At 52.1% G+C, this 15,756-nt stretch overlaps 1 protein-coding gene across 1 annotated transcript; it reads right to left on the bottom strand.

The window, feature by feature from the left end:
• Positions 1–8: 8 nt before the first annotated feature.
• On the bottom strand, positions 9–1,549 carry rept (RuvB-like helicase 2 rept). Its single transcript, XM_003738216.2, has one exon. It carries the CDS (start codon positions 1,462–1,464, stop codon positions 106–108), a length of 1,359 nt encoding a protein of 452 aa, XP_003738264.1. The 5' UTR covers positions 1,465–1,549; the 3' UTR covers positions 9–105.
• Between the last annotated feature and the right edge of the window lie 14,207 nt (positions 1,550–15,756).

Consider the following 15,756-nt stretch of genomic DNA (forward strand, 5'->3'; position numbering starts at 1 on the left):
AGGATTGTATTTGTTGCCAGATGGCTTTTATTTGACACGGTAATGATAATAATATTATACACAGAAATTGATTCATGATATTATACACGGATGTTGCTTCCTGATCTACGCCTGATGGTAGAGCAACTCGGATTGGTATTCGTCAAGGTAGCCTTGTGACCGCTTGACATCGACAAACATAGAATAAACTCGTTTTATATCCGCCAACGAAACCTCAGATGCGCCCCTTTTTTGCGCCACCAGCTGGGCGGTCGTTATCAGTTGAATTGCGTAACGCAGCGAAGTTTCGGTCCCGATCTTCGTCAGGATGTTCAGAGCGTCGTCTTGCATGTTGACATCTTCCTCCTCACATCGAACTTTGAGAATCTGCTTGATCTCCTTCTCTGTATACGGGACAGTCGAAATGATGAGCACTCTATCGAGGAGGTCCATCGGTATACCATGGGGAGACTCGTACTCGGTTCCTCGAACTTTCGTCAGGCCTCGGTTAGTGGCCATGACAAGAATCGGTGCCAAATCGCTTTCGAGAGCCCGATTCAGGAAACTGAAGCACTCGATGTCGAGCATGTGGACTTCGTCGATGAACAGAACACCAGGAACGATGTCGGCCTTTCCTTCCTCGCGCCACTCGGATACCTTCGCGTTGATCTGTTCCCTAACTTCGGTCTTGATCTCACCGGTGTCGCCGCTGAACAGAGCGAGGAAGCCATGGGTGCGTGAGTTGATTACGTCGATTTCGTGCAAGGTAACCGTGTGCACGACCTCCTTGCGCTTCTGCAGCTCGCCTTCAGGGCACTGGACGAACTTCGACTGCGGTCCCGAAGCATCGTAATCGCGTTCTTTGGTGAAACTTCGGCCCAGCTTGGTGACTTTTCCCGTCGCCTTGTCGATCGAAATTATGTCTCCGGCAACGACTTTTTCTTTGAGCATGGACTCGATCATTTTCGTGCCAAGGTCGTAAACTGTTTCCATTTCGGTCGTTTTCAGAGTGAGTTTCCCCACCTTCGTTCCTTGGCCTGTTGCCGGCCGGTCAACCTGGATCTCAACGACCTCACCTTCGATGATTTCGGTTTCTTCCTTGATTCGTACCCCGATGCTCTTCCGTAGGGCTTGCATGAGCGCCTCGGTCTTGCTCATGTCCAAGGAATAGAATTCCGAGCCGGATATCGAGGTGAATGGGGTGTCCGGACCGAGAGCCGACGACATTCCCATGGCGATAGCAGTCTTACCGGTTCCTGGTTCTCCAGCGAGGAGAGCTGCTCTTCCCGCGATTTTTCCCTCCTTGATCATCTCCAGTAGGAGCGCGGCGGCTCGGCGCGCACTGACCTGACCAACCATGCCCTGTCCCACCGCCTTCGGTTCGAAATGATCGTCGAGACCGAGTCCATGGATGTGGGAATGGGCACCGGTCCGTTCAAGTCGCATCAAGTCACGCATGTCGGAAGGTTTATGCACGGCAATCATATTGCAGGATCGAGTTGAGCCTCTTCTTGCTCACAATCACAGCTCCACGCCTCGCGAATGCTGTGCACGAGCTGAACAGCAGCTTCGGTTTGGCTTCTGTTTGGAAACGGGTATCCGCTGACGCCGGGTCGCCATCTACCCACCGCCGAAGCTTCTCTCGGTTCGTCCCAGAGAGAGACTCCCATCGAGGCTCATTGGCGGAACCGAGGTGCTCAAATCAGTCGAGGTCCTGAGCCGGAGAATGCAGTCATCTGGCCGGGAGCTTCTCGAATGAGGAGACGGCAGATGGGGCACTCGAAAGAAATCAGGATGGCCTGCTACCAGCGGCGGTGATCGATCCACCTCCACAATGCCTTCGCTGGCCATAGAAGCTCGGTGATAGTCCCGGATCGGGTTCGGGATCGCGCGGCAGGTAGCAGATAGCCGGGATGAGGCAGGGATCAATATCTGATCAAGGATCCGACGCGCGAATTCCGGGCGAGGGATCGCAGTCTCGAAATCGTCTCCGGGGGAAGACCCCGGTCATGCTCGAGTTTTTCCCAAATAGATATAGAAGTTTCCTATTGGCGCCAAGGCAAGAGCAATCGATCGTTTCAGAGAAAGAGCCTGGAAAGGGCGACTGCTGAGGCTCAGGAGACGATAGAATTCCCGAATCGAGAACAATCCGAAGCTTCTGATCTGATCTGTAAGGCCTTGACTACATAGTATGAGTACGGCCAGACAACTGCGAAAAGTCGGCCTCTCTCTAGGATTAAAGGGTAATTCTTGATCGTATATTTTGGAGCTCGTTTTCGCTCGATGAGCGTGGCATGCAAGATTTCCCGCGGTTTCAGTGAGAGGGTTTCCCCGAGCCTGGAATCGTCCCTTGAGAGACCCCCTACTCGCTGATCGGGCATCTGGTATGTGGATTGCGAGCCGCTCGCCATGAAAGGCCCTTGAATGTGATGTTGAACATATCAATCGATGAGGCAGGCCTTAGTAATTGATAGACGGAGAATGATTCTTATTATCAATTATTTAGAACTTCTGCGGATAATGATGCGGGGAAGTAGTTGCACTCCGATGATTCCGTCTCTCACCTCGCGACATCAGTCAATATGAATCAGATCGCGTCCCCGTCCGACTCTAGCCGCAGGATCCGACTGAAGATCTCACAGATGAGTTTTTCATGACGCAGAATGGTTTCGGATTCAGTTCCGACGAGCAGAAGGGAGCATTCTCGGATCTCCTCATCATCCGGAGCGGCGAAAAATGAATTGTTCTCTAGTCGGCCGCGATCGAGCTTTCCAGGCGAGCACATCAAAATGATTGGTCTTCGGTCTCCTGTTCCTGGGGAGAGGAGACCAGCCCTGCCACGGTATCGTCCGTCGTCGGAGGGTTCATTCATGCGTGCCCAGCTCCGTTCGCCGCTACTTCTGCATCAATCACGCAGATGAATTCGTTGCGAAAAGCGGTAGCTCTCGTACACGAATGCAAGGAAATGCTGCATGGACTAATGGATTCGCCCGGAAAAACGGAATGTACGCGGAGGGACAGCGGGAGAGGCTGCCGGGAACCACGGTGAACGGAAGATATGTATGAGAAGACGCGCAGAAACAGAATCGAGTGCAGATACATTCGATATGAGGCATTCGCTCCGCGGGATCGTACCGCTTCCGGCATTCGCTCCTCGTCTCGAGGCAAGCATAAACGGAGAGCGCTGTATCAAAAGGCTAATTGCAAGCAACAGAGAACTGTATCGATGTCGGGGCTTATTCTACTCAATCGTCGACTCTCGCGATTCCTTGGGGGTCTTCGCGAGCTCCTTCGCTTCACATATCTATCATCCCAATGCAGTCAATCCAGAAGATGCTTACTTCGTAAACTTAACACGGAAGCGTCGAGGAGCTCTCGAAGGTGTTGAAGAACAATACGAAGTGCTGGCTCCAGCGAATTCTGTTGTCTTTCAGCGAGGAATCACTCCCCTCTACCTGATTCGCACGATGCAGTAGACCGCCGGCCTCTGCCGAGAGCTAGTGTTTCGTTGCCGCGATCGCGAGCGTCGCGTCGTCGGATTTTGGACAAGGTTGAAAACTTCACCCCATGAGGATTGAAGAATCGCTAGAGGACTGGGGAGAGTGTTTTTCTTTTGCACATCTATGCTCCCCGTGAAAGCTGTATCCGCGAGGAACTGTACCTTCCAGACTTTTGCCGCCAAGAAAAAGCTCGAGATCGAGCCTCGGCTTCCCGAGGAGCTTGAAGTAGGTAATCATGGGGAACGGGAGAGGACGGGAATAGTATCAGCGAGAGCAACCCACGCAAGAGAGCGGAGCAGCTTCGAGCCATTGACTTCCGGCTCCGTCAGTTAGCTCAGGCCGTGATGAGAGCGCGCCAGCGGCAAAGGCCTGCGGGTGATCCGATCCCGAGGCCTCTGAGGTGTGAGCCAGCGATTACGGGACTCTCGAATCCAGGTGCTCGAGCCGTGGTCGTGATGCCGCGACGATCTTCCGGGAATTTCTCGTGAATTTTCGACTCAGTCAATCAGCTCCAGAACTCGACGGGAGACCCTATCAACTTTCCGAAGCAGGCAATTCGTCGATTACTAATACTAGTTCAATGCTGTCGTTGAGGAGACGGAGGCCCCAGAATAATCAAATAAATGTCTTCTGTCCATCTGCTTGATATCTGTTGCTGTCGTATCCATTCCATCGCAATCCCGGGTCTCCCTCCAGCTTTCGATTTGACCTCGTTTCGGAGTGATCTCGAACTTGTTAGGAACTCGCCTGGAGAGCGCCCAATCAGCGGTCGAGAGGAAATGGGATTTCCGGGTTACGACATTCCTCGTTATGAATCTCGCGACGGAGCTCAGGAAGAGCTCCAGGTAGGACGCGCGAGTTCATCTCGAATTTACATGGCTGAGTTCCATCTTCGATAGAGACGCCTTTCGTGACTTTCGACTCTCGGGAAGGCGTCGTCTTCCCCGTCAGGTTGTTTTACCGCCTGGGGTCAGCGAGGCAAGGCAGAAGAAAAGCCCCTGAATGCCTTGAATCAACACTCGGTCACCCACGACAGGCTCTCACGACTGCCGGTTCTCGGACAAATCTTATCTTTACTCAATCGTCCGAACATCGAGCCCAGTCGATCCATGAATGAGGGAAGCGCGTTCGAAGCCCTCGAGGGGGACCCGAACATCGAGGGGCTCACCCCGATTATTTATTCGTTGAGACTGATGCTTCACCGACGAAGCGAAAATAAGTTTGCCTGTCTGGAGATCGAGGAATTCCCCCCGGAAACGCCAGAACGGACGTTGTCAGAACTTTTGAAAGTTGGAGGATTCGATCAGCACGAGACGTTTTCCATCCTCGAACAGCAGACTTTGATGGTCACACCAATGGCAGCTTCCCCCACCCGCTCACTTGGTTAGCCTTCCATCAAGCGCGGGTTCCACGCAGAAATTGATGCTTTACGCAGAACGAGTGCGCAAGGAGCTGTTGTGTCGCTCCATTTGATCCGGCACTAGCTTCTTGGAAAGCGTCTCCTAGAGAGATTGTTCAGATGAATTATCCATCGATTCGAGGAGCGGCAACAATGTGGGAAGGCCGGGACATCGAGGTTCCGGGAGACGATCGCTAGAGTTTCGAAGAAGAGCACCGGACGACCGATCGGGAAAAATATCGCATCTGCTCCCAGACGAGGCAGTCAGCGCGTTGAGAAAGGCGAAACGAGCCGAGGGAACGGGGAAGCAAAAGAGGGGAAGCTAACGGTGCGGGACGTTCGTTGAAACGCTTTGTTGTGGTGTCCTGAGATTCCAGGAACCTAGCGATCCGTTCCGATGATCTGGACTCCTGTATGTTAAACGTTTGGCCGGCTTGACGTCAGGGTCTTGCCCTTTCCCAAAACTCAGGTCTCTCCCCGAAGCTTCTCCTTGCCGCCTCTGCTCCAAAACCACTACTCCGTTGGTTGGGCATCGGAACGTCGTCGGCAAAAAGGGAAAATTGGGTGTTGAATTCAGTGTGGCCGCGGTGCCATCGGTGTGCAACAAGGTGCGAACCAGTTTTGTGTGATCACTGCTCCTCTAGGATGATACAGGAAAAAGTTGGTCCGCTCGAGTCACTCCGCTGCTCGATTCAGTGCGTCTAGTGAACTTGGAATCAGAAGTCAAGGAAAAACACGTTCCAAAAGGATTCTGGTGAGCTTGCCCTGGCTTACGGTAGTGTTTTCTGCTCTTAAGTCGGATAATGTCCGGGATTACCCCGCCGGTGGATGCCGTTGACTTTGAAAGCTCTCCAAGGAGGAAAGGGAGAGAGGAAATGGAGGTCGGCGGCAAATCAATTTGAAAAACTCTCAACAGCGAACGGGAGCGTCCCGATGCGATTCTCGAGGGATATTTCCCGTCATTGAGAGGGCTCCGCCTGGATTCTCGGCTTACAGAATATTCGCAGATCACGAATATTGGATTTCTTGTTACTATGAGGTAATGTCCTTGCCGAAGATCGCTTCAGTGATGAGCTTGTGCATCCCGGATTCACGAGCTACGCCGACGACCGTCGGGCATGCCTCGCGAACAAAGCTCGGAGACAATTTGCCTCCCTCGTCGGATCAAATTCTTCACGTCGGAAAAACAATGAGGGAAGAGCCTAAGGGATCCCAGTCCGGCACAGGATCGATCGCTCCAAGCAATTTAAGGTTCTCCTGCTCAGGAGAGAACCTCGAACAAGCAGCGGCTCGATATCGACGGAGAGTCCAGAAGTGGAAAAGAGAACGAAAGGAGCAGTCTCTCTGCTGTTTCACACTTGGGCTCCAATTCACACGAATATTAGTCGGCGACCGATTAAGGGCTCCGTACGAAAGATAAGCAAGTTCTGGGCCTCTCTGGTATCGTTTCGTCTGCAGCTCGATGCGCGAAGGAGATAAGTCGCTGAGCGGGGCACTGTCTCCCGCTTTCGGCTTCCTTTCCTGGAACTCGGTGGGGTTGGATGATGGAGAGGACAAGCCCCCGTTTTTTTCTTCCGCTCCCCCGACGCATCCATTATGTCTCGCCAAAGCCCGACAAGATCCCCGGCAAGATCTTCCCCTCGGTTGAAAGGAAGTCGTTCACTGAAACGGGCAGCAGCGAGAAAGGAGGGAGTCTGGTGGTCTGGGAGGGAGATCCGCCGAATCCGAGATCAAGGCTTTGACAACGGCCGGGGATTTCGAGTGATTGTGCGGCAGTTTTCTCCTTGACAGCGAGAATGCTGGGATTGTGATCCTAGAGTCGGTCCACGACCAAGGCCACAGAACTCAGCGCTCTGACGAGAAAATCGTGGAATCGTGTTCCCTCGACACCGCAGGTTCAAACCTCGTGCGTTGTAAGCGGAATAGAAGTTACTTTCTTGCCAGTGAACTAATTTTTCCCGCTAACTCACCGAGGCTTCCGAGAATCATCCAAGCAATACTAATCCAGAACTGGAGGGAGGTCAAATGCATTGCGATATGCGAAAGCGAAACATTTCACGCACGAACCCTATCTGTAGTTCTCGTTGAAGCTCAGTCAGTATTTTGCGCGGCTACGTGAGCGATAGCCTCCGGTATCAGCATGAGCTCCACGTGTGTGCTCTCTAGTCCCGGGGGAGACGTGAGTATTAAACGTCCCTCGCTTCCCGTGTTCTGGCTTGGGTGCGCCTCATTGCGCAAATGTATTCGATGAATTTTGCATCTCGGTCCGGCAGGAGAGCGTCCGAGCTGCACCGGAAGAAATACTCTACCTCGTCCTCGTTTGCTCGTCAGCGGAAATTAAATGAAGACATTCTGCGGCGTTATTTCTCCTTCCCTAAATGATGCCCATTGGCTCATCGGCGACTTCTACTTGGGAATTTCCGGCGATTTTTGAGGCAATGGGGACATGGGGACCTTCTGCGAATTCTCCGACGGCGTGAGCGGCCAATGAAATCGAATGTGGAGAGAGACTGGAGACATGTCTGACGTCGAATATCGACTCCTTCGTTACTCGAACTACATCGAGGCGATCTTCCTTTTGCTCGGCGAGGATCGCTTCTGCCTTCTTGCGCCACTTATGCGTCTCAATTGCGAGACAAAGCATCCATGCTGATCGCTACAACTTCACTGACGACCGCGGGGGCCCTATTCGGAATCGAGAGCGCTTCTCGGAAGAAGTTCTTTCAATCTATAGAAGAGCCCTCTACGACAGCATTACGGTAATAATTCGACCGAATGTCGCCGAGATCGATATCGATCTGATAATAATTGTAGATGGGACGGGACGCGGCTCCTAATGGATTGAGAGTGTCCCCCTTTTCCTTCCGAAGGGAACATTTACTCAGAACTTTTAGTGCAAATAGCGCCGCACACAGGTGAGCCGGTTCGGCACTGGACGCTAAAACGAGCTCCGAGCATCGCGACCGAGTGAACTCGGTCCGTTCGAGCAAACCCTGAAAGGCTCGCCGTCCGCTCCGAATACATCTCACCCCGTAAATAGGTTCCGGTCCAGAAAGGCCTGTCATGAGACCTGCCAGAAGACAATCTTCAGCAAGGTTGAACAAGAGGTCGTTATCGGCAGAAGAGTTCGCAGTTATTTTCGAACGTCCGCTGCCTGACAACCCACGGCGGCCGTAATCCCGCTTGATAAGGCATCGTTACGTCGGGACTCGCACCAGATCTTGCTCGGGAAAAACTCGGGGACTCTAATTGCTTCAACGATCCGCTGCTGAGGTCCGTAAGTACAAGGAAGCGCCCTTCCCGCCGGTACAGCACCTGACCTTCTGGAGAGCAACATGTACACGTTGTCCCCTTAGAGTTATCCGCACGGACATGCCGCTTTTCCCAGGACAGTAAATTCCTCCGCGAAGCCATCCCAGTCCGATATAAATTCACGTTAGCGCTAAGGATTTTCTCTCTGGGTAGGAGGCAACACCAGAGTTGTCGGGAGACTCGGGTGCTGTGTCGAATGATATAAAGAATACGGTCACTCGAAGAAGAAAATTGAGTTTCGCTTGTGATGTCTCGGTGAGACGCTCAGCTTCTGCCTGTCATCCGGATAGAATGTGTACTTTTCGAACGAGGACGGCTTCCTCCACACCGGATGACGGCCTTTCTGTTGCAATCGTGTTCGGTCTCCGGATGATTCTAACCTGGTTCCCGAGCTTCCCCGGAGCTTCCTCCCGGTTGCCACCGTCTCTGGTGAGACCTACCCCTCCCTCCTGTAGGATTTCGACAGCTGGTAGAGAAGGCAGCGGTTACGTGGTATCGTTCGACCCCTATGGTTTCACCGTTCATGATCTCAAATCGAATCACTCGATTATTCGTTCATAGAGAGACAATATCCACGAGCGGAGCATCACTGAGAAGAAGCTGTGTGAATCGGCCGTACACTGTGTCAGCTGTTTTTCGGCTCCACTGGAGCGCACTGCCTTTCCGAGTCAATGAAGATCCTGCCTAGCGACTTGTGTAAGCCATCCCGCTCAGCCCCGATAATCGCATCAAATGATCTGCTGGATAGGCTTTCGGGATTAGGAGACATTCCCGCGAAACATTTGTATAGCCGCTTGTGGCAACCTCCTGGCCGGCACATCATTCAATGAACTTGAGGTAGACGCTGAATAAGGAGAAAGCAATCGTGGATTTCAGTTCCACCCATTTTGATTCGATGCTCTCTCGAAATCAGGGAATCGGGAGAAGCATTCCCGCGGGATAAGGGATTAGCACAAGGGAGAGACAAGCCAGAGAAGGACCACGGAACGGACAATTTAGGAATTTTTCGAAGAGGAAGGAGCTGATGAATGATGAACGTCAACTCATCAGCCCAGCGGATTCTGTGGTGCCGCCGAGTCGGAAAATGTTGGAGATAGATGGGTATCGGGTTGGATGCGTCACTTGCCATAATATCGAGATAGCTATCAACGCATTTGAATCGATTACTCATCCTACTTGCGCGTATCGCATTCGTCTGGGGCACCAGAATACTGCCCACTCTGAAGTTCTCGGCGAGTTTCCCGATGAACAGCGATGTTCTGCCCACTCTGAAGTTCTCGGCGAGTTTCCCGATGAACAGCGATGTTCTGGATCTGGATTAGCTTCGTCTTCGGCGATTATTTCTCTTGAGGGGACTTTTACCCGTCTAATCAAAATACATTGAAATCTCCGGGGAGTCCATCGCTGACGCGGGAGAAGCTCAGATGAGATCGAGTCGATGTCTATCGATCTGTCCTGGCGGACCGTTGAATATCCGACCACAGCCCAAAGGATCATTTTAAAATGTCCTATCGATCTGATGCGAGTGCCCCGTTTCCGTGCTTGAACTCTACGGATATGCCTCCACAACGGAGATGTTTAACTTCTTCCTCCGCACTTGTTATCGTCCGGAGCTGCGGATCAGGTCCGCGATCGGGTGTCAAATCCAGTGGAGTGCGGTAGCGTACATGGGGAAGGAGTCAAGGGACCATTGCGTTCTATCCTGCGTGTGAACTTAGAGTCTTCTCTCCTTAGTTAGAGGATGTCCCACGGGGCGACGAGCGGAAGCTTCTCGGAGACCTGACATGAGAGAATCGCTCAGATATCTGCGTTGGGGCTCGTGTGTTCGCGAGGGAAAAGTATGCTGAGGAAACTTGCGATTAGCCCGGATCCTATGTGGAGCGTTGGCGATATAAAAGTTTGGCAGAAGTTCTCGAAGGGCAATCAAACCCGGGACGTACCTAATATTTCTTCTTCTCCGGGATTGTAGAGAGAACCCACGCGAATCTCGGATTGAGGCGTGACACCGTCCCTGTACACATGTCTATTTCAGAGCAGTGTCGTGACAAGCGAATATCATTGGTTGGTCGGACGATTGCGATCAAGGCTGGGGAAGTCTCTATTTAGTCCCGAACGATCGGTCGTCAACACTGTCAGTAGCCTGATCCTGTAGCCTATTCGCTCGAAGTGAGTCCCGAGTGATATTGTCGTCATCGAAGTTGGAAGCTTGAAGCTAAATATACACATTTGACGAATCGTCTCCTGATCCGGTGAGGAAACATGGGATTCCCTCCGTCGGCGTCGGTTTTCTCAACGAAGAAACCAAGAGAACAGACGTGTCATGGACTCGCGTGTCGGTGTGCTCGAGTAGATGGAAATAGAATTCGACGGAAGTGAACGAGAGCAGAAAAAGGTGACTCGGATCGCTTTTGACATTTCTGGGGCAAGACCGACGTGTACGTATTTCGTTCCCGGAGCTCGGCGAGGACAAGGCGTCGATGTATTCATTCCGAAAAAATCGAGCGGATCGTCAATGTAGGGGTCGGTGTTGGTATTCGCTCCGCTAATACGTACTCGGTCTTGAAGAGCGTTGGATCGAGAGTCGTTTCTCTGGCTCCTCGTTCCGGATGCTGGGACTCTATGGCCTCTTTCATCCGACGGAAATCCATGTTTGGAGATTCGTAAACCAATCCTCGACTCGTGATCTGTTTGCATTACCGTCTTCTGATCTCAGCATCTTCCGCTCAAATGTCACAACCATGCCACTGCTTTCGAATAACTCGCCGCATTCGACGAGTCGCTGACGTCAGCTTCGCGTCTCAATGTGAGATAGAAAAGTAATAATAACACACACTCTCACCACGGCGCTCGAAAACACCGGCGGTTCTGGCGTGACGTTCCTCCCGCATTGTGTTCCAGGAGCCGGGTACCTCGACGGTTTTGTAAATTATAGATCGATTCTGGTGGCATCGGCCGGAACGCACGACAAGCTGCTAATGATTTCCGCTGCACGTGGGTGTCGCCGAAAAAATTCTGTGTTTCAATTGCCGTCGGGGAAAATCGAGTTGTCTGCTCGACAGGAGTTTGCTATTTGGTGTTCGGGACAATGTTGTGGTCGAGCGTCAAATCCGCAGGGAGCTCGTGCACCTCTCCGTGGAATGAGCTGTAAAGCCCGCCATCGTGAGATAATCTGACTGAGAATCCAATTGTAAAATGAGCCGTAAAATAAGCCATGAAAGCAACTTATAAACTTATTCGTGGTTTATCCGCACAGAGGCCCGGCTAGGCTTTTTTTCGAATAACTCGATTGGTTCCCCTGAGTGCGAGTTGCGTGAGCAGCATCTGCCTCAAGCTGTTCAAAACTCGCAACCGTCATGAATCATGGAGTAGAAGCGATTTGAATAGTCGGAAAACTAATAGGTTGATGGAATAGGTCGGCGATGCCTCATGTCATCGACCCAATGACCACCTGCGAAGCTGAGCTTGAACGAGTTCAACCTTTCCGCGTAATATACAGAGTATCTAAACGGCAGCGGAATGTTTTGTACGAGTCTCTTACTTACAGAAAGTCTGTTCAGACAGAAAGACCTCGCGAGTCACTCAAGTTTATCGATGAGACATACAACCCGTGTCACGAATCAATAAACTGTACTTTGCTCAATGCGGAGCTTCAATTCCGCGAGTGGAGCTCCGTGCAAAGATCCCCCCCTGGGAGGAAGAGAGGGGGGAGGCTTCAAGTTCGAAGGTTCTATTCTGTCGGCGAAAAATATTCGAGTACCTAATGGGAAAAGAGTCCCTTAGACCGCTTACGACCTGAGCTAGATCATTCGCTTGCGACGGTCGACTGGCTGGCAAAGCAATAACCCACACGCGATTTGGGTGAATACGAGCGGCAGCATGTTCGCTCATGATGTTGTAGATCATCGCGTTCGACCTTCTTTCTCCAGAGAGCTAGGTGGCTCATCCGGCGTCGAATCGGGGTTATACTGAACATTGGGGGACAACTCTCTGCTCGCCGATATCGAGATTATTTGCAGGATGATGTTCATGACCTATTTGAGTTCAAGCTCAACTCCGGAGGATTCTTCCAAGCTCGATCGACCAGTGAGACCATTCCCGACCCGAGCTCCTCGACGTCTAGATCCCGATTGAAGCAACAAGTTCTGTTAGGCTTGTGGTCAACTTTTTTGTGGCTGGCCGAAGTATGGCGGAGAGCACGCTTCGCGTGCCATCCCAAGCGCTTATCTCGTGACTCGACGCCGAGGCCCCCTCTTCTAAGCCTCGATAAGGTCGCAGTTGAGGAGTTTTTAGAGCACCGAATAGCACGAGGATCTACGTGCAGACGAGACTTATTGCTTTTCTCGAACGTAATCGTGTCGGGAGTCCAGCGAACGAAAGCTGGGCCAAGTCAGTAGCTTGCTCAATCACAGGTCGGCAGTACGGCGAGACAGGTTCCGCTCAACTACCCGATCATGATGCGCCACGAAAAGGAACACGAACAGTCGAGTAGGAACGGGGGATGAATCCGAAGGGAGTCTATGGTGGATGACCTTTGACCTCGATCGGCGTGAGCACGAAGAACCTATTGTCGCAAATGTTCGGCAGAGGGGACTGTCGCTCCGAATGACTTGGGAGCGGCTCACGTACATTACGTCGAACGAGTAGTCCCATATATCAATGGAGCCACTTAAGGAGCCTCTGCGGTTTGTCTTCGTCTCAGAATTCCCGGGCGAAACTGGTCAGGAGTTTTTTCGACGGTGCCTACGTTGTGTACCGTCGACCTGGCAGTCGGCCACCGATCCCAGCCGTCGCAAAGCCCACCCGCATCATCCATCGTCAGACAACGTCGGAGTCGGTATTATATTTCCACTGTCGCCGCTTCTCCCTTGGTTGCATTTCCGACTCGGGAGGCGGGACTCGTCTGTTACATTGAATAGAATATTTCGAATGAGAGCCGGTCTGAGTTACGTTCTTTCGCCCCGACTCGCTGCTAAAATGGTTTCAGACAGGAAGTTCGTCTCAAAAAACTTTTAAATCCCGTCCTCCCCCCTTCGGCCCTCCCCAGCATGCAATCCAAGCTCGTTTGTTCTATTTCGTCACGTTCCGAGATGCTGGTGAAGCTGAGCTCGAAGACGACGTCAGCGAACGGCGAAGCCATGATTTCTAGGAATCAAGGAACAGAAAGCTTTTGAGTCGCGGCGGGAGCTCGGACATTTTGCTGGAGGTGCCTCACGAACGTCATTCTTCAAGTCATATCGAGTGCATGGGGAGAGCCCTCCGCAACGTGTCAGAGATCGAAACAAGATCAACTGACAGCGAGACTTTTCGTCCCACCCTCGCAGCAACTTATTTAGAGGGGCGTGGTCTGCAGCATGGGTGTGACATCTAGATCAACTTGGCTGCGTTTGGATAGATCGCGTCGAAAATCTCCCCCTGGGCGTGAAACCGTATTTTTTCTACCTGGCTCGATGGGATCCTATATACATACATAGGCGGTTCCGATGGTATCTCCGTATCCTTTAGTCCTCGTATCCTCTGCGTCTCCTTTTTTTATATTTCTCGCTCCATCTCTACCGTGGAGTTCCCCGGTTTGATGAAGTTAGCGTTCCAAGGCAGCCATACTCCATCAGTTGATCCACAGCGCCTGAATTTGATGCGAGACAGCTGTCATCCGAACGAGCCTGTGTCCCCAGGTCCTTCCTGCCCTCGGTCCGCTAAAAACGGCAATGGGAACAAAACGACTCCTGTCCGCAAGCGGGCGAAAATTTGTGTCGGTGTCGTCTCGGGCTCCTCGACAGAGCCTCATCCAATGATGTGCCTCCCTGAGCCTCGTCGTGGGGCTCGACACAATAGACTGGCGGAGGGCGCGAGCGTGGAAATTCTCGGCGGCGATCACGCAAGAAAAGTCGTGGGTTTTTAGTCGCTGGTCGATGAAAATCTAAAATTGTCGCGGGACTCCGCATCCGACGACCCAGAATAGTTCCTCTCGACCTTTTCCTCCATCTTCGTCGAGACTTCGGAACTAACGATGTCGGCGAGGGAATTTCATGAATATCGTAATCTCGTGGACATCGACGCGGCTGAGATTCGCTGAGGTAGTTGGCCTTTCCTCAGTGTTTCTTTGCCACCATAGTAAGATTGATCGATTTCTGGGAAGAGACTCATTATCCGAACTGTCCGCCGCGTGTTCATTCTTCTCGCCAGAACTTCCTGTCTCAGCGGATTCCTCTAGAATCAGAAATTTTGTTCCATCCTCTTCTCTGTTCGAAGAGTGCTCGCGGGAGCAATCATGATTCGCGACCGATTTCTCATAGATAGGGATGTTTCGAAACCTCCAGATTGATTGAGCGAGATCCTCGTTCCGCGAGGCTTACTGAGGGCTTACGGAGAACGTCGTTTCGTCCGGACCCGGACGTCGCGTCGCATCGCCGCTGTTCGATTCGTCAACGCAACTCAAGTCTGCTTTCGAAATTCAAGCCTGAACCTGAGATCACTGCGTTGGAATGGACCAGCGAGCTGAGGCTGTCGACTGCCGCGTCTCTTGACAAGAGCAGCCAGGGCGATGTGTCGGTGCGGGCTCAGGAGGAAAATGTTTGCGTCCGGCAGGAACTCGCGTACCGAATGAGCACGAGTACTCAGCATTTTGATGAGAGATTCAGCCCCGAGGGCGTGACACTGTCAGGCTTGTGACGAGGCTCGCCGGAATTCGCCAAATATTGACTTCCATGAGTCGGTAGAGTTCAGGCAGAGCGTGTGTGCGACGGGAAGCAGCTTATATCGAAAAAACCTAATCACCCACATTCATTTAATTCATGACACCCGGAAACTTCGTTAGACTACAGCCAAGAGCTCCCAGGAGCTTTTTCCGAGTTTTCAACCAGATACTGTGTGGCGCGAGAGGATATATCCCGTCTCTCCAACATCGAAGACTATTCCGGTATCTCCAACATCGAAGACTATTCCGGTATCGGTCCCGATGGCTCGACACATACGCGGTGCTCTTGATCGTCCCATCCAGAGTGGAGTTGTCGTCACCAGCCCTGTCAACTCGATTGATCGCGACAGGAGCTTTGAGCTCGGGAGGCAACAGAAAGGCGTGACATTGTCTCTGTGCGAAAAGCGAGGCTTCCGGCTCTAGCGTGACTCATCTCCTCGCTTCCCTTGGTGAACTTTCCAGTAGGGATCTTCTCGTGGAACGAGTGCAGAGGCTCAGGGAGACTCTGAAACGTTCTGTGATCCGGCAGTGAGATGTAAGCTCTTAGGACCCTATTTACGATGGGAGAATACAGCTCCGACGTCAAAATATTCGCTGGTCTTTATTCTCAAAGAGCTTCACGTAGGCCAGTGCCCCGAGAGGGGCTCCGTGGAACTACGTTACGCTATGAATTATTACTATGAGTGGTATCCTCGTCCACAACGCGGCGGGCATATAAACCCTGTGCGCTCCATAAAACTCTTGTGAAGACTGCTGATGGACGGTCGCAAGTCGCAAGCTATCAGGTCCCCGCGTCGAAATATATTTCCAAGGAACGAGGGGAGTGCCAGCACCCCGACTTCTCGGTATCGTCGCGGTTCCCATGAGCGGGA

Source organism: Galendromus occidentalis, unplaced genomic scaffold, assembly GCF_000255335.2.
Source record: "Galendromus occidentalis unplaced genomic scaffold, Mocc_1.1 scf7180000075836, whole genome shotgun sequence".
NCBI lineage: Eukaryota > Metazoa > Arthropoda > Arachnida > Mesostigmata > Phytoseiidae > Galendromus > Galendromus occidentalis.